The 18,768-nt window shown below is 37.7% G+C and overlaps 1 protein-coding gene across 4 annotated transcripts in view; it reads right to left on the minus strand.

Moving 5' to 3' along the window:
• LOC136042084 (outer mitochondrial transmembrane helix translocase-like) overlaps positions 1-18,768 on the minus strand; it is a 58,908-nt gene that overhangs the window by 14,861 nt on the left and 25,279 nt on the right. For all 4 annotated transcript variants that reach the window (XM_065726984.1, XM_065726981.1, XM_065726983.1 and 1 more), the window contains exons 3-5: positions 13,921-13,971; positions 5,871-6,048; positions 4,722-4,922 (exon numbers count right to left, since the gene is read on the minus strand). In XM_065726984.1, coding sequence (XP_065583056.1) covers positions 4,722-4,922; positions 5,871-6,048; positions 13,921-13,971 — 430 coding nt within the window. The remainder of the gene's footprint in view (positions 1-4,721; positions 4,923-5,870; positions 6,049-13,920; positions 13,972-18,768) is intronic.

Consider the following 18,768-nt stretch of genomic DNA (forward strand, 5'->3'; position numbering starts at 1 on the left):
AAATGATAAAAACAGAAAAAAATTGAAAGTAATCTGAAGGTATTAGTCAACGTTATCAAAACCCAAACCCTAGCGCAAGCACACAGAGAAAGATAGGTGCACATAAGTAAACATTACGTGTGTTTGTCCTGTCAATACCTAATTCTTTATTTCTGTGTATATGTGCACATGCTGGTAGCCTACTTCATGGTGCTTGGCGCACTTGGAATCAGAAGACGTGGACGCCAGAGAGTGACGCTTGGACGTTATCCCGAAAAGGATACTACACTTTCGAGGTCGTCCAAAGGAGGATTTTGGTCCAACGCACTAAATAAGTTGTCGTGGAGCCAGGCATTGTAGTTGCCTTTTGCGCCATCCGGTGTGAGAAGACCTATGCCTAAATAAATGCACATATTAGTTAATACCTAGTAAACAGCAAACTCTGTCCCGTGTATTGTCGAATTCAAAAATCAAGTTTGAAGGAAAGTGTATAGCGAAATACATTGTGAAATATTAAGATGATTCAAAATTGTTTTCACTATTGCAAAAAACACCCACCAAAAGTAGAATTTGTATTGTGTGTCATCGCACACTCCCTGGGTACTTTATCAAATCGGCGGTCATACAAAAGTTGAGGAGATCGGGCTCGGAAGAAAAGTTCAACTTTCAAGTTTTTTATAAGTATGAACAAAACTACGCAACAATAAAGTGCCCTTCTCCGGCTGAACGTGACGGGAGACAAAAAGGGCCAGCTTGGCATCAAAAAAGTCTTAAATGACAAATCAATTTAAAATTGTCAAAAGACGTATACGTGTTACCTCACTATTACGATGACATACAGTAGCGCTTCTTGTCCATAAATATAGTATTAGAATTTATACAAAAGAAAGGGTTTTTATAGGCTATAAACTGAAAGCGACATCTTCGATGCTGGCGACTGACAAAAACAAATACATAGTCATCAAACTGTTACAGACACACTGACAAAACTCGAGCCAAAATTTTTGAAAAAGAGTGTCGAAATAAACGCGAATTGAGCTTTAGGCGGACTATAGACCCATCGTATGTAATTTAGCTAAATGTATAGCATATATCTTGCCTGTCTTAACACAAAAGCGATATTTAGCACAATAGAAATTTTATAAGACATTGGAAAAGCTAATCAATTACTTTTGATTTTTTTTTTTTTTTTTTAGGGCGCATGAGGAATAATCAAAGGGAAATTCGACAAACTTTGACCTAAAAATAAATTCTAAGCTAACATACCCCCTTCCCCTTCAGACTAGTGCGTAACAACGTACAGAACTTTACCTTTAAAAGAAGATCCAGTAGCTCTAGTTTTGGATCCCTCCAAATGCATGCCTCTGAAGACATTACCTATTACACTTCGTGGGCAGACGAGAAGAGGGCAAAGACCCTCCACTATTTTGCAATTTCTGCTTGTTTTAAGTTTTACTGGTTCTTTAGCTGTATACTAGTATTTTTAGTATGTGGTTTTACTATGTTAAAATTATTATATGCCTTATTGAATATAGACGCATCTTCTTTAATTACAATTACATTTACATTTATGGACTATTATTACAACCTTTGAACACACAGTAGACTTACAGTCAAAAGGAGATCTGATTTTATGGATACACACAGGATACCGATAGGCATATTTGGGCCAAGGCATAAGCCAGCGAGCGGAAGACTATAGCGTGATAGACAAAAATTGCGAATTGATGCTTTATAAATATGCCTGAAATTGATAGCCTCTGTGGTAGTTTGGAAGACAGGTAGGCTACTTTTATAAAAAAAAAGGTTACCGTACAAAATACTATGCCGCTGATTTTTACAGTCTATGCAAGGAGGTTTCAGATTTTCATAGTCAGGGGATGCCCAACGTTTGAAAATGTTGAGTTTACCTGCGGATGACCAAAAAGAGCTAACAGTGCAAAATTTCTTGCGAGAAGGAGAAGTTGGCTATCGCTAAGCGTCTTTCAAATATCAAACGGACCAGGTGATTTCATGGTGAAGCTAGGTAGGAGTCAGAAGCGGTATACACCTTAGAAAATCTGTACCTCTCTCACTTAACCCATAAGTCTCGATTAGATCTGATCAAATTCGTTCTAAGGTGGAATAAGGTACACAACTCTAGAAATCATCGTTCCCGAGTCCTATTGACCCTACGTGCCTGCTCGTAGGCTTCAAGCGAATCGAAAAATAGAACCAAGCCTTTTTGCAGAAAATGCCGGTGGTGGGGATTAATATTGGAAGAGTCACAGAAAAGCTTTGTGTCTCCAATCACGCAAGCTGGAAATTATTACATGATTTAAAACATGTAAAATATGTGTCTTAATTCTAAAACGTATAAGTCTTGAGAAGAGGTGGTGGTGGAGGTACCAGAGGTTCAATTTGTTCTTTTAGCTCGTTTTTGTTCCAGGTTTTGAATCGTTTCTTACTTATTCAGTACTTAAATTATTTTTGCACTGTGTCATCAAAATTCTGCCGTTTAAACCTAGCTCGTTTTTGCACTGAGTCAATCCTTAGCTTCGACTCACCACGCTTTTTTTGTGTTAGTCGTTTTTCCGGTGCATGACATAACAAGAGCTAAGAGCTCATATGGCACTCGTGACGAGGCCGGAAGAGCCAAGAGCGAAGAGCTCAAATGGCATGAGCTCTAGAAAAATTCTAAGAATCAATGGATTGATTTAAAAGGAAAATCAGAGGCTTAATGCCGGTCGGGATTTAAAATAAGAGCTCTGAAACACGAGGTCCATCTAAATATCAAAATTCATTAAAATCCGACCACCCACTCGCAAGTTAAAAATACCTCATTTTTTCTAATTTTTCCTCTCCCTTCAGCCCCCTCCAGATGGTCGGATCGGGGAAAACGACTTTATCAAGTCAATTTGTACAGGTCCCTGACACGCCTACCAATTTTCATCATCCTAGCACGTCCAGAAGCACCAAATTCGCCAAAGTACTAGACTCCCCCCCTAACTCCCCCAAAGAGAGCGGATCCAGTCCGGTTACGTCAATCACGTATCTACGACATTTGCTTATTCTACTCACCAAGTTTCATCCCGACCTCTCCACTCTAAGTGTTTTCCAAGATTTCCGGTTTCCCCCTCCAACTCGCCCAACGTCACCAGATCTGGTCAGGATTTAAAATAAGAGCTCATAGACATAATTTCCTTCTAAATATCAAATTTCATTAAGATTCGGTCATCCTTTCTTAAGTTAAAAATTACTCAATTTTTCTAATTTTCTGAATTAATGCCCCCCCCCCAACTCCCCCAAAGAGAGCGTATCCGTTCCAATTATGTCAATCGCGTATCTAAAACTTGTACTTATTCTTCCCATCAAGTTTTATCCCAATCTCTCCACTCTAAGCGTTTTTAAAGATTTCCAGTTTCCAAGATTTCTGTTTCCTCCTCTCTGTTTCATACCTCAATTTTCACGTTTTACAAGACTTCCGGTTTCCCCCTCCAACTCCCTCCAATGTCACCGGATCCGTTCGGGATTTAGAATAAGAGCTCTGAAGCACAAGATTCTTCTGAATATCAAATTTAATTAAGATCTGATCGCCCGTTCGTAAGTTACAAAAACTTCATTGTTTCTAATTTTTCAGAATTACCCCCCCCCACCCCAACTCCCCCAAGGAGAGCGGATCCGGTCAGGTTATGTCAGCCACGTATCTTGGACTTGTGCTTATTCTTCCCACCAAGTGTCATCCTGATCTCTCCACTCTAAGCCTTTTCCAAGATTTCCGGTTCCCCCCGCCCCAACTCCCCCCAATTACACTGGATCCGGTCGGGATTTAAACTAAGAAATTCGAGTTACGAGGTCATTCTAAATATGAAATTTCATTAAATTCCGATCACTCCTTCGCAAGTTAAAACACCTCGTTTTTTCTAATTTTTCAGAATTAACCGTCCCCCTACTCCCTCCCAGATGGTCGAATCGGGGAACGACTATTTATAATTTAATCTAGTCTGGTCCCTGATATGCCTGCCAAATTTCATCGTCCTAGCTTATTTGGAAGTGCCTAAACTAGCAAAACTGGGACGGACAGACGGACAGACCGACAGAATTTGCGATCGCTAAATGTTACTTGGTTAATACCAAGTGCCATAACAAATTAAAAGAGGAGGGCGTCGAGGATACTTTTTCCTGGCCATAAGCCACGAAGTTTTAAATGACACTTAAAACCTGAATTAATAAGATCTGGACTTAGCGTTTTTATAAATACAAAATGTGCTTTTATGGCAATATAAAAACTCTAATATGAAGAACGATTCAGGTCATCTTATAAGCATCTCTCGGGGGCTTATATTTGCGTTACAGCCGATCTCAACAACCAAAATTGATACACACAGGAGTGATATTACTTAAGACTCACAAATGAGTTGGGATTGAGGGGGAAACACAAGTGAATTTTAGAAATATTGTACTATTTGTTACTCGTGTATAATAGATTAACGACATATTTGTTCATTATATTCTTTTAATTTCCTTTTAGTTTATATGGTATAAGGGATATTCCAAAATCTGACTGGCATACGGACCTTGAAAGAAAAAATTACTTTCCTGAAAAATAGAAAGAAAGAAATAACAACAGGAATCGAAACTTTTTCTTTTCATATTTTTATTTTCGGTCTGATATAATTCTTTTTTTTTTGGTGTAAACCAAGTTTTTTGGAGAAAATAACAAATGATGCGATAGTTAATTAGGATTGAGGGTATAACATTACCTATTTCGTCTATGAAAATTATACAAGGAGAAATTTTATATGCCAGGCTAAAAACAGCTACTGCCATCTTATTACTCTCTCCATACCATTTGTCTGTTATATCAGCAATATTTAGATTAATAAAGTTCATTCCAGATTCCTTGGCCAAGGCTTTAGCAATCATAGTCTTTCCACAACCAGGAGGGCCGTATAAGAGAACACCTGAAAAAAGGAATAACTATACGCTCTATCAGCAACCGGGACCACACCAAAGCAGGAGGGATTGATAGATTATATAGCCCTCCTTCCTTCCCTCCGTAAGATAATCCCATGGAAAACGTTAACGAACTAATTTTGGTAACTCTAAGAGTCAAATTTTGTTTTTTACTAAAGGAACATGAGATCATGTCTATTACATTTATGTAAGCTTTCTCTCGTCAAAAAAGCGTCCCTTTTAAATTCTTTTTGGGTCATTAAAGATCAGACTAGGACAAAATTTTGGGAGAGAAGAGGGGGGAGGGTTATCTCGCAACTTTATTTCTTAGGGGACTAAAAGCACCGGAAAGTTTATTTTTAGAACTAAAGGCTCCAATGTGCGTGTCAATAGATCTTACAAGAAAAGTAGCTGGTGTTCTGAATCTACACTTGTTTGTTTTTCCAATTCCGTCAAAAAAATAAAATAAAAAATAAGGATTATGAAATTAGTTAATTAGCCTTAAAATATACTAGTTCTAAACATGTAATGTACGGATTTTTTCCTATGAAAAATATTCAGTAAAAACAATTCTGACTCAGGGAATGGATAGATACAACTCTATTGAATCTAATGGTATCTTGTCTTTTCGGTGCAAGTTGTCGTTTTGGTTAAGAACAAACATTCTCTAATTAGCAGAGGCGCCTTTTCAAGCAGATTTTTTTTTTAACATTCATTCTTTTGTGACGACCAGAAACGTATTGAATGTGTTTGCTATGAGAAATAAGGGCTTCGGGTATCCGTATAACACTACAAGATTGTTTTAAGTGCTGAAGATTAGTGATTGGCAAGGAACTACGGAGACATACCAATTAAAGGGGTAGATTAGCTTTTAACAGCTACCGTTAGTTGAAGCTTCCTTATAAAAATGGGAGATTACAATTCAGTAACACTATCCAACTTAATTCCAATAGTACCTTTAGGCGGAGCGGCCAATGAAGACGTACAACTCTTATCCTTTTTCTTAATTGGTTGAATAACCCTACGAAGCAATTTTAGGGTTACCTCCTCATATCCTCCAATGTCACCAAAGCTGACTCCCATTTCCCTTGGAACAATAAGATTTGCAGCGACACGTGTTTCATGGTTTGTAAGCTGGAAAAAAGAATTATTAAAAACTAAAGCGATTCTATTTGCAACGCCTCTAGTATGAGCAATTCAAAAGTGTATTTTAAGAGTCAAATATCTAACTGTTTTGATTGGTTGGCAGGAAGTTAATAAGGCTGAACTTAGAATCAGTGTAGATGCGATGTACAAATACCAGTTCCTCAGTAGTCACCCCCATCCTGGGTCATGCAGTACAGACAGTCTACCCCCATTATTCTCACCTACAAGAACATCTTTCACTGATCCCTCCTCCCAGGAAATTTATCTCCCATCATTATTCTTGCCCATGATTTCCGGTAGTTATCAGTATCCGTAGGACTTCCACAGGAAAGAGTTCAACAGAGGATAAAATTCACTCACTCTATACCTACCCCTTTGCCTTATCCTACTTAATGGTGGTCATGGGCACCAGGTCACCTCTTTCTTTCCCTAAATCTTTACCATACCCCAGTCCCTCATGTTCCCGAGGTTAATATAAGTAGCCGCAATGCAACAGCCACTCCCACGTCAGCTATATTTACACCGGGCAGATGCTGTTGCTCAGCAGCGGGAGAAAAGAAAGTGACAAGAAAGCATATTCTTCTTATTATTTTTTTGTTTAACCTTGTGTTGTGTGATTGGGCAGGAAGCTAGCTTAGGACAGGTGGCATGTTCAGGTTCTACTGAGTAGAACTGCTAAGTTTATTCTAATTCGCCCACTCTCACTCAAGCTAAATGGAAGCTTTCTAGTTTGTTAACTAGACGTTCTCAAGTGCGTTAAGTCAAGTTAGGTGTCTTACCTGGTCTTCCGCCAGCGTTGTTTATTATTACCAGAGCTTTCTATCGTATAATTGTAATAGATTACTTAATTTTGTATTAGAGATAATGCTTCACTCCTAGCATATGAGGTATTTTAGAGTAAACTATTGTGTTTTGACCATTTCTCCGTTAAAGTTTTTTGACCTACTTCAATTCCTTTTTCTACATTGAACTCAATATTTTTACTTTTTTATTATTCCTTCTTCTTGTTTAAATCAGTCTCTATTACAAAAATAGGGGTTTTGGATATAGCGGCCGGATTCAACACGAATTTTTTACAAAATGAATAAGAAGGGAAGACGCGCCAACGTGGGAGGAAAATGCAAATTTTTAGGTTTGCGTTTTTTAGTGTCTTCCAAAAGCAACCTGAATTGAGTGGAACCAACTCTGAACTGGATAAAAGAATTTCGTTAGATAGAGGACGCTATGATAATTTGTGCGATAGTTAAGTTGAAACTTTCAGGGTATGTTGAAATAAACAAAAAGCACTATGTACTTCCTGCCACTACTACTTATACTATGACTATTACTACTACCGACGCTACGGGTATTAAGGTGAAACTTTCAGGGAAATTTTAGGGGGATGTTGAACTAAATGAAAATACACTGTGATCAGAGGGGTTGTCAAAAGAGTTTATCAGCAATTTCTCAGGAACAGCTTAGCATATGAAGTTGAAACTTACAGGGCATGTTGAGAGGAATCTTGAAGAAACCGAGAGACACTATATACATACCATTACTACCATTACTGCTACTACTGAGGATAATGGTATGAATGTTAAATTTTTAGGAAATATTTTCCAAATGTTTTAGGAAATGTTTAGGTGGACGTTGCAATTTTTTATGTTTGCATTTTTCAGTTCCTTTCAAAAGCAACCAAAGTTGAGTGAAAGTATCTCTGAACTGGATAAGACAATCTTGTCAGGTATAGAACAATGTGATAATTTGTACGATAATTAAGAAGAAAATTTCACAGTATGTTGAGGGGGATGTTGAAACAACCAAAACGCAGTAAGTGCTTACAACTACTACGAAATTACTACTACTGAGGCTAAGGGTATTAAGGTGAAACTTTCAGGGGATTTTTAGGGGGGTGCACATGTGCGCATGCAGGTTGTCAAAAGGGCATATCAGCAACATCTCAGGTACAGCTATTAGTTATAGACTATTAAGTTGAAACTTTCAGGGTATGCTGAGGGGTGTACTGTACTAACCAAAAGACATGCGTATGCTTTTACTACTACTTCTACTACTAGTCTACTACTTCTATAAAGCGTAGAGGTATTAAGGTGAATTTTTTAGGAAGTCTTGAGGGGGGTGAAGAACTAAGCCAAAGCATATTATGTGTTTACAGGTTGCCAAAAGATCGTATCAGCAATAACTCAGGAACGGGTTACAGTATTCAGTTGACACTTGCAGCGTATGTTTGGGGGAATATTGAACTAACAAAAGGCAAAGGGCATAAAGTTGAAATTTGTATGGCATGTTGAGGGGGATGTTGAACTAGCAAAAGCACATTATGTGCTTGCTGCTGCTAATGTACAAATACTTCTATTACTAAGGCTAAGGGTATTAAGTTTGAAACTTTCAGGGAATATTGAACGGAATCAAGACCCACACTGTGCATGCATGTTTTCAAAAGGGCGCAGCTGCAATATCTCAGGAACTGCTGAGGGTATCAAATTGAACCTTTCAGGGCTACTATACTATAGCTGTTACTTCTGCTGCTGCTACTACTGCTACAACGACTAATTAAGCTACTACTAATACAATGACTACTTACGCTACTACTACTACAAATGCTACTGTGACGGTTAATGACTTTAACTGCAACTATTTGTGACAGCTAGTGCGACTACTTGGAACTACGAGTGCGACTAAATGCGACCTTGACTGCTAGTGACTATTACTGCGACTACTTGTGACTACAAATTCTGACACTAATACTACTAATGTTGAGCTAAATAAAATGTGTTTGATCTGCCGCCAAATTGTAATCAAAAAAGGGTGACCAGAGCGAACATCACCATGGAAGTTCTCACGGCCATCTTTCAATTATTTTACCACTTCAGTTTCACTCATACCAATATCACTGTACAGTTCGCAAATCTGTCAATGGATTTTTGTAGCAGAAAAGTTCTTTGCTGATAAAAACGTATCACAGAGCGAACCCCACACCCGAGGGCGAGGCGAGTTGATATTCTTAAACATTTTGATAGCACAGAACAGAACCATACAGGTGAGCTGCACTATTGAAACTGAGCACAGTTGTTCCCGAGACATGCTGGTATACGATGCACTCACCCTTTGTGGTGTGCGCCCGAACTACTAGTGTCTACAATAAAACCGACCTTAATTAAAAAAACACGCCTCGTACATCTTTTCAGGATCAGATCCTACCTAAATGTTTTAATCGACATTAGTGGAGTGAAAGCACTAGTTAGAACCTGAATTGACAAGTAAGCTTTTATATATAATTCATTTTCCCTCTTTAAGGAAGAAACGAAAGTGTGTCCATCTGAAGGACTGTGTATGAATATTGGGGAAATTTTGTCTCTAGCGTGCCATGTGTGTTCTTCACTTTAAAGAATGTTTTTGGCTCAAGTTGGTGAGGTAAGGTAAAATGGGGTTAAACCTTTTTCTAGGTTTAAATCGGTTTCACCTACCTTTATTTCTTCCACTTCTAACATACGGTACAACCAGAGTCATTTTACAGTGTATTTTTTTTGTAAAAATATAATGCAAATACAAAGAGATTCTTTATATGAGTAAATTCAACGTTGCTCCCCTTGCATTAAAAGATACTAAATAGATTCTACATTTTGAAAATTTTAAAATCAAATCGTGTGACTTGCTCTAAGCTTGTTTCTCCCCAAGTATATCCCTGAAAATGAGGATTGATGCAAAATAACTACAGAAAATTCCGGTTATCATTTACTTAAAAGAGTTTTTAGGAGTTTATGTAAAAGTACACTTTACCACATCCTCCGTCATAGGGATAGCTCTGATGTAATATTCATAGCGAACTGAGCTATACAGTTCTAGAGTTGTTTGTTCAGTAAAAAATCTGAAATACTACAGATGGGTTAAATCAAAGTTAGTCAGAATATTTACTTAAAGCTACATAACTCCTATTGAAACCTATTATTCGCGCGATATTCAGATTTATGGATGATTCTTCTGGGCTTGGTCTGTTTTGACGGGCGTTTTCGGGCTAAAAAACCTCTTCTTATCTAATTTATCTACTATGGGCTGCCTCCCAGTAGTAGCATAGTATTTGTAGGAATGAATATATAATGAGTCGGAGGTAATAGGCTTGAGACAGTCTGTGCAGGATTTCAACTCTTGTTGATAGAAGAGCATCGAAAAGTGCTGAAAACCATATTGTGACGAAGATGGGCTCCGGATTGCACAAAACCTCCATTCATACTAGATGTCCCAGGGGCTTCTTGCTGTCCGGTTCTAACCCGGCTTAAGTGCTTCGATATAGACTTGAGAAGATATATGATCCCCATCCTGCACTGGTATCCGGATCATTGCTTTTCCTGAGGCAAAAATAATATCAATGATTCAACGAACATGAAAATTGGAACTTGGAATGTTACGACGTTAAAAAATGACTATCTTATCGACATTTTGACTGACAAACCCAGACGACCAAATTGGACATATTAGGAGTTTCAGAAACTCCTATCGCAGGGATAGGAAGCATGAAATTAGGTGACATAGAATTTGTTTACTCAGGTAGGAAGGATGGGGTACACAGACAGTGTGTAGGGCTAATGGTGAATAAGGAATCTGCTAAGTCTTGTTTAGGCTGGGAAAGAATTAATAATAGAATACTGATTGCTCATTTTATGACTAAAAATTTCGGGGTATCAGTTATAGTATTATATGCCCCTGTAGAATTGACTGACGGAGATGCTAGTGACTCAGATGAATTTTACTTACACTTACAGGAGCAGATAGACAGGGTTCCAGGTAGAAACATGATGCTTTCACTAGTAGATTTAAACACCCCGGTGGGTAGAAATAAAGATAGATTGTATCTTAGCCTAGGTAAATTTGGTGTAGGAAAAAAAACAGTAATGGCTACAGACTTTTGCAATTTTATAGGTATAACAATCTAGTTATAACTAATATAGTGCTAGATCATAAAATGGTCCATAGGTTAACATCACGTGATGGTAAGACAGCAAACCTTATTGATTATGTTATAGCACAACAAAAACTGGCAGGATCAATACAAGATACTAGTACATATATATGAGTGCTGCTATTGATGTTAAGAGTAAAGATGACCATCTAGTAGTGTCTAGGATTAATTTAAAGCTGAAATTTCGGAAGGGTAACTACCTTCCGGGAAGTTATGATGTTGGTAGACTCCAGGATGAGAATTTGAGAGAACCTTTCCGGGAACAGTCGAATACTAAATTATGGAGTTTAAAATTTGACGATCTGAAAGATGGTTGGAATTATTTTAGAAAAACAATTTGTGAAGTTGCTGATGGTGTTTTAAGGAAGAAAGTTAGGACTGGGGCTAGGAATATTAGTGAAAAAGCTTTATGGTTAATAAAGAGGAGAAGGGGCTTGTACAAGAATTATCTGAGTGATAGATCATATGAAAACAAAAGGAATGTAAAGAAAGTGGAGAAAGCATTAAAATATGAACTAAGGAGGTATGAAGTGGAGGCCATGGATAAAGTTGCCGAACATCTGGAAGGAGCGGCTAGACGGCATAATGGTAAAATATTGTACTGTTATGTTAATAAATTCAGAGGGAGTAGCCAATCCGGGCTTGTCCCAATTAAAGATAGGAACGAGCCACAGTTAGTGATAAGGAAAGAGTTAAAGAGAGATGGGCAGAATATTTTGACAATGTGCTAATCTGAGATAGAGTTGCAGGAAAAGATATAGAGGAAAATGAAAATGTTGTATTACCTTGGATGTGAAGGAAGATTTATTTTGTGAGGAAGAATTAGAGACACTACTGAAAGGATTAAAAAATAATAAGACTCCAGGGGCTGCTTGTGGGGTAAATGAGTTTCTTAAATATGGTGGCTCAGATGTTATAAACAAGTTACTGAAGTTTATGAATATGATTTTTGAAAAAGGAGAAATACCTAGCGATTTTAAGAAAACCTCAATTAAACCGCTGCATAAGAAAGGTGATAAGAGTGAGTGTAGTAACTGTCGAGGCATTAATCCGGTCTCGGTAGGTAGGAAATTACTTAGTAAAATGATACTTTTTAGACTGAGAGATGCTGTAGACAAAGTTTGAAGAGAAGAACAGTTCGGTTAAAGAAAAGGTAGAGGATGTGTCGACCAAATTTTCACTCTTAGATTAATAATTAAGAAGTGCATGAGTTGTCAAACACCTTTGGTCCTAAGTTTCATAGATTATGAGCAAGCATTCGATTATATTCATAGAGGAGCTTTAGTAAAAATCTTATCCTTGTATGGTATACCAGACAAATACATTAAAGTGATTAGTGCTATGTACGAGAATAACACTGCTAGGGATAAGGTGGGAAATGAGGTTAGCGGCTGGTTTTGTTTCAGATCAGGAGTTAAGCAGGGTGCGGGGTTGTCTTCTAGCCCCCTTTATATGGATCATTTTGATAGACTTTGTCTTAAGGAGCACAAGAAAGGCAATGGGAAACCACGGAATCAAATGGGGAGGAAAAACTCTCCTAGACTTAAATTATGCTGACGATTTAAGCATCCCTGATGAAAGAATGAACAAAATGAATGAACTTTTAGAGGTTTTGCGAGTTCAGGGTGCTAGAACAGATTTGAAAATTATTGTTAAGAAGACTAGTTACTAAGGCTAGGAATAAGTGAAGATGAAAAGGTGACGTTGGGAAACCAAAAGATTGATAGGGTGGTCAGCTTCACTTACCTTGCTATTATTATTAGTAAAGACGATGGGAACAGTGAAGATGTTAAAAGTACAATAGCCAAGCCAGAGTGTTTTTCATAGTTAAAAAAAAAGTTTGGAAGAATAGGAAGATAGGTCTGCAAACCAAGATTAGAATATTAGAAGGTACAGTGACGACAGAGTTCAAATATGGGTCTGAAGCATGGGCGCTCCGAAAAGCGGATGAAGATATGCTAGATGTTTTCCAGAGAGATTGCTTACGGACTGTTTTGGGTACCCGACTGACTGACCGTATTTTAAACAGTAGGCTGTAAGAAAAACGTAGTTCAATGCCGCTTTCTAGGGCTATAATGAAAGAAAGGTTGAAGGCAAGGGCACGTTGTGCAGACGAAGGATGACAGATTGCCGAAGATTGTCCTTTTTGGTCAACCGTCTAAGGCTAAGCAGAAAGCAGGTCTTCCTCGTCTTGGGTCGGAGGACGTCATAAAGAAAGATTTAAAGGAAATGGGAACTTCCTGGGAGGGTGTAAAAATGGAAGTTTTGAGTAGATTGGGATGGAGGAGGAGCGTGCGTCGTTGTGTTGCCCACAGGCGTCTTGGTGCAGCGGTGAGTTGCTGTTAGTAGTAGTAGCAGTAGTAGAAGCCAAAATTGGTTAGTATGCATGACGGTAGAATAGATAAACATTGGGTTCTGTACCACCAGGATCGTATCCAGGATTTTTTTTTTGGGGGGAGAGGAGGGTTTAAGTAAGGATTTTTTTTTGGGGGGAGTCACGAAAACTTTGAAACAGATCAAAATTAGTTTTTATTTATTTTTGTTACATTTTTGTGAGTCGGACAAACGTTTCGAGGGAGAGAGGTCAAACCTCCTACCCCCCCCCCCCTAGATACGGCCTTGTGTACCACCCTTATGATACTGATTGTTGTTGCATAGAACAGTCTGTATGCACTTGCTGCATCTTTTTCTTCACATGCTTCTTATTTTATAGAAGCATCTTTTTTCTTTTTCTTAGATTCCCACGTAGCACGAATTTTGTGGACCAGCGAGGAGGAAGATTCATAACTTCACCTCCGATCACAGCTACTTTCCATACCCAAATACAAAGTAAAAATTTTATACAGTTTATCAATCTGGCATCTGAACGACCCAAGAAATAAGCTAAATAAAATAAGTAAACTTACCACAAATTTCCCTGCTGTTCGAATGTCAAGCTTCTTCAAAAGTAGTTCAGTCTGCAAGTACAGAATCCAGTCAGGTTTTATAAATGACAATAAATTTGAAACACAATCTTGGGAAAGAGATGTACAGTCTCACTTTGCTCATAGAATTACATACTGTAACAAGCAACACAAATCCATTTTATAACCAAAAATAACGCCTGTCCTAAGGTAAAAGGACATAGCATAATTAGTCACTTTCGAGAATTTGACACAATCATAGGTGAATTCAATATCCCAGTGTTTTTTCAATTTAAATGGTCCGGAATACAGGCAAAAGGAATTTTCCGGCCACTTTTTTCAATTTTCTATAAATGAGGCGGGACCTTTTCACCCAGTCTTTTGGGAAGGAAAACTCCCCTCACAACCCAAGACCAGGAATAGCCATAGCATATTAAAAAAGAGGGCGTTGAATTGATTGATACTTGGCATAACTAATTAAGACATTGAAAACTAATTAAGAAAATTAAAAGCCAGAAAAAAAATACGAAACGAAATTTGTGTGGTCCCCATAAAAAAGTTTGTACAACAACATTAATGATGTAAATATGTGATGTATAATGGAATTAAATACTGTAATAAGTAAAGCTCCCAATTTTAATGGCTTATGGTTCTTCCAACCTAATCGTAGATTTCGGAGTTCCAATGCTCAAAATAATGAAAAGCATCTAAGCGAAATTTTACCTTTTCGAACAGATGTGAAGTTCAAAAAACGAAATACGAATTACTTAATATAAAACCTAGTATAGAAAATTTTGCTTTTCTTTTTTGAAAAAAAAATACAGCACAATCAATGACGATGATTTACCCCCCCCCCCATTCTTGGGTACACTTAGGCCTACTTAGTCGAGTTTATTTAGTTTGTTTGTTTTTTCGTTGTTTGCTGGGAAGAAAACGACTAGGAATATCTAGAAAAAAGAAAGCACAATTTATTCTGAAATTTGCAAAAAAAAATTAACTTTTTTAGGACGAAAACTTTATCATTGTTTTATCGAGCCTACTTAAAAGATTAGATATTCAAAATGAAACTGTACTAGGTCCAAATCAAACTTCTAAGGGAACCAACTTCAAATGTCTATCTAACTTATAACACGGAATTTTCTTTTCCAGAACCCAGGATCAAAATATGTATCTTTTTTCACTCTACTTCTACTACTACTACTACTAACAACTCACCGAAACACCAAGCCGCCTGAGGCCAGCACAGCTACGCACGCTCCTCCTCCTCCATCCCAATCCATTCAAAGCATCCCTCTTTACACCCCCCCCCCCCCGGAAGTTCCCATTTCCTTTAAATCTTTCTTTATGACATCCTCCCACCACATACGAAGAAGACCTGCTTTCCTTTTAGCCCTAGACGGTTGACTGAAAAGGAATATTTGGACCGTGGGCCAAAAACTAATCTAAAATGTTTCAGATTGAAATAACAATCTGAAAGGAAGGATTTTCAAGCCCTTCTCTGTGTTTCCCCTCGCCGTAAAGCATTACATTTCCTCAAAATGTTGCCTTTGTCACAAATTATTTTAAAAAACGAAGTTCTTCCGAGGGAAGTAAAGAACGAAGCAGAAACTTAAAACGGACAAAAATCATTATTTCACAGCCTATCTAATAAATAATATGAAAAAAACTTCGTTTTCTTAAAGAGTTAAAGAGGCTGCGTCCCAAAGTCGAACCTTAAAACGTACAGGAATTAGGAGAGGCAGTTGGGGGGCTGCCGCCCCCCAAACCCCTCGCTTTTAAAGACTCTTTTGTACAGGTAATATGTTGAAGGGGGCTGCCGCCCCCCTAACCCCTCGCTCTTGGCTTCGGAAAGGCCCTCTTTTAATTAACAAAAAATTGAAATGAATGAATAATGGAATAACTTCGAAAAATGTTAAATACAAGAGGACAGGAGAACCATTGCGCCGAAACTAGTAATTAGTAACAATGAAGTCCCCCCACAACAAAAAACCTGTACAAAAGAGTCTTTAAAAGCGGGGGGTTTGGGGTCTCTGCCTCTCCGGGGGGGCCTGGGGTCCTTGGCATCCAACTGCCCCTCCTAATTCCTGTACGTTTTAAGGTTCGACTTTGGGACGCAGCCTCTTTAACTCTTTAAGAAAACGAAGTTTTTTTCATATTATTTCTGTACGTTTTTCTTTTGTGAAAAAAAAAACACCCGATAAGGGACTTGAACCCTTGACTCGAGGATTAAAAGTCCCACGCTCTACCGACAGAGCTAACCACCTGCATGTGTGTAAATATAACTTTTAAATAATTTTTTAAAATTTCAAATTAACATGGGCTCTTATGGAGAAATGGGTTAATTAAGTGGCTAATGCGTGGTTTCTGGAAAATAGGGAAAGAGTTATCGGATCGAGCTGAAGTTTCGCGGATAAGCTCCTGGGCCGTAGGGGACCTGAACTTGTGAATTTCAGCCCGATCGGACAACGTTAAAGGGGGGTGGGGTGGGGTTGGGGGGTCGAAACTTTCGGGGGGGTTAAGATTTTCCTACGAAACTTTCAAGGGCACTTACTCGGAGAATTCCGCATCGAATGAGTCTTCGTACACCCAGATCCGATGTCGGCTGTGACCTGTAGGCGTGGCAGATAAAAGAGAATATGAAAATTAAGTGGCTATGCGTGGTTTCTGGAAAACAGGGAAGGAGTCATCGGATCGAGCTGAAATTTCGCGGATAAGCTTCTGGGCCCTAGGGGACCTTAACTTGTGAATTTCAGCCCGATCGGACAACGTTAAAGGGGGGCTGGGGTTGGTGGGTCGAAACTTTCGGCCAGATTTTCCCCATGAAGGAAAAGTCGGAGGGGGATGAAATTTGGCAGGTTTCTTAGTTGGAGCTCGGGCTACGAAATGCATCCCTCCCCATCCCTCTGCGACCACTGGAACCGAAGATCGCTTAACATTGTCGTGGTTCGCCTCTTTATAGAGGCACGAGTGTGCTTCCTTGATATCAATAAAACTAGTACGAAAAAACCAACTAATTATGTTTACATATGTTTCAAGGATTATAGAAAACTAGCGCTTTAATGAAAACACAAAAGTCAAGTATAAAAAAAAACAGGAATATTGATTTGGGAGTCAAAAGTGAGTACAAAACCTGACAACAATAAACTAATCTACAACAATAAACTAATCTATAAAGATTTTCAGTTTAACACCAGTTGTGACATCGATAAATCTCAGTATACAATTATAATTATCTTAAAAACATAAACGTAAAATTAAGTATTTTTTTAATAACCGCAAAGTAATTGAACAGCATACAGAAATATTGGATTGACTTATCAGGTAACATTTTGGTCTTGCCAGCTATAATACCAATAGTGAGTAATATACATTCTTAAATTGCAATAAATATGCTTAAGTATTACCTGAAATGAACATCAAATAAGACATTATATGAGCTCTGGAAATCCGGTTATTTCTCTCTTTACAACAGTGAATTTCAAGCTATGATACAAATTCTAAAGCTAGTCTATAGTCCTAACACTATCAAGATGGCTTTACTTGGAACTTGTCTACAAACTAATCATGACATGTCTTTTTCAGAACCAAAACGAGAGCCAGTCATTCAACTGAGCAATTGTTCAGAAGTGATACCAAATTAAACACAAAAAAAGTAACAATCCTAAAATGGATTGTTGCTTATCTTAAAAGGGATTGATCCTAAAATGGACTGATAATATATTTTATTCTGTAAAAAGGGTCCTCAATACGTTTGCTTTTACTGTACAAAAAGTCCTATATTATTTTACGTTTTCAGTAAAGCACTATTTTCCTATAGTCCCAGAAATAAAGGGAAACATAATTGGTTGCTTTATTTGTACTAGTTTTATGGATATGTATTAGGTAGGCTGTGAAGTAATAGTTTTTGTCCGTTTTGAGTTTCAACCTTGCTCTTTACTTCCCTCTGAAAAACTTCGTTTTTTTTAAATTAATCTTTGTTCATGTTTGATTAAAATTTAATATAGAAACAACGCTGCCATGATCTTTCTTATTTATACAGAATAATGTATGTTCGTTTTTAAGTTTTAATGTCACTCCTTAGTTTCAGTTGAAAACTTATTTTTAATATAATTTCTAATTATCAATGATCTAGGGGAGATAAGACACCTCTTCAGTCTATAACATAAAGTTCATTATCCATACTTCAAAAAACAATACATCTTTTTCGGGAATGTTTCTTTTTCAATGAACAAAAAGCTGTTTTTTCTCGGCCGACTTTGCCTGAAAAAGCCATAATGAAGACAGGGCTTTTTAAATCGCCTACTGAATAGCAGAAACTAAAAGGCTATTGTAACAAAAGAGAACTGTTTAAGTACTCATTTAAAAGCTTATATTTTGTATCTAATCACTATTTATAAATTTGACTTGATAGCACATTCCCACAAAGTGCACTTTCGGTTTTTCCCCAATTTTTTTTAATGAAAAAAGCGCCTTTTCCAATGAGATGACCAAAAAAGGCGTTTTTCAAAACCTAGACAGGAGCAAAACCTAAGGGGACTAGGAGGTCCTTTCCCTTTAATTACTGCTATTACAACTAGAACACAGGCTTCATTACAGAGTGAAGTTTCAAGGTTCAATTCAAAACTGTAGATCATTCAAGCTTAATTTTTGGTAGATCTTTAGTTGAAAAGTTTTTAGTTTTAGTTAATTTATTTTCGCAATAATAAAGATGAATAGGCGATTCATGAAACTTACGAAGAGGATCTGGAAGGCTAATATATGTGAGGGGTTCTTATAAACCTCCAGCTAAAGTCTTTGGACCATGATTATTGACATGGTACCGTTATTTTGCTTCAAAACTCTCCCACTTAA

Source organism: Artemia franciscana, unplaced genomic scaffold (genome assembly GCF_032884065.1).
Source record: "Artemia franciscana unplaced genomic scaffold, ASM3288406v1 PGA_scaffold_62, whole genome shotgun sequence".
NCBI lineage: Eukaryota > Metazoa > Arthropoda > Branchiopoda > Anostraca > Artemiidae > Artemia > Artemia franciscana.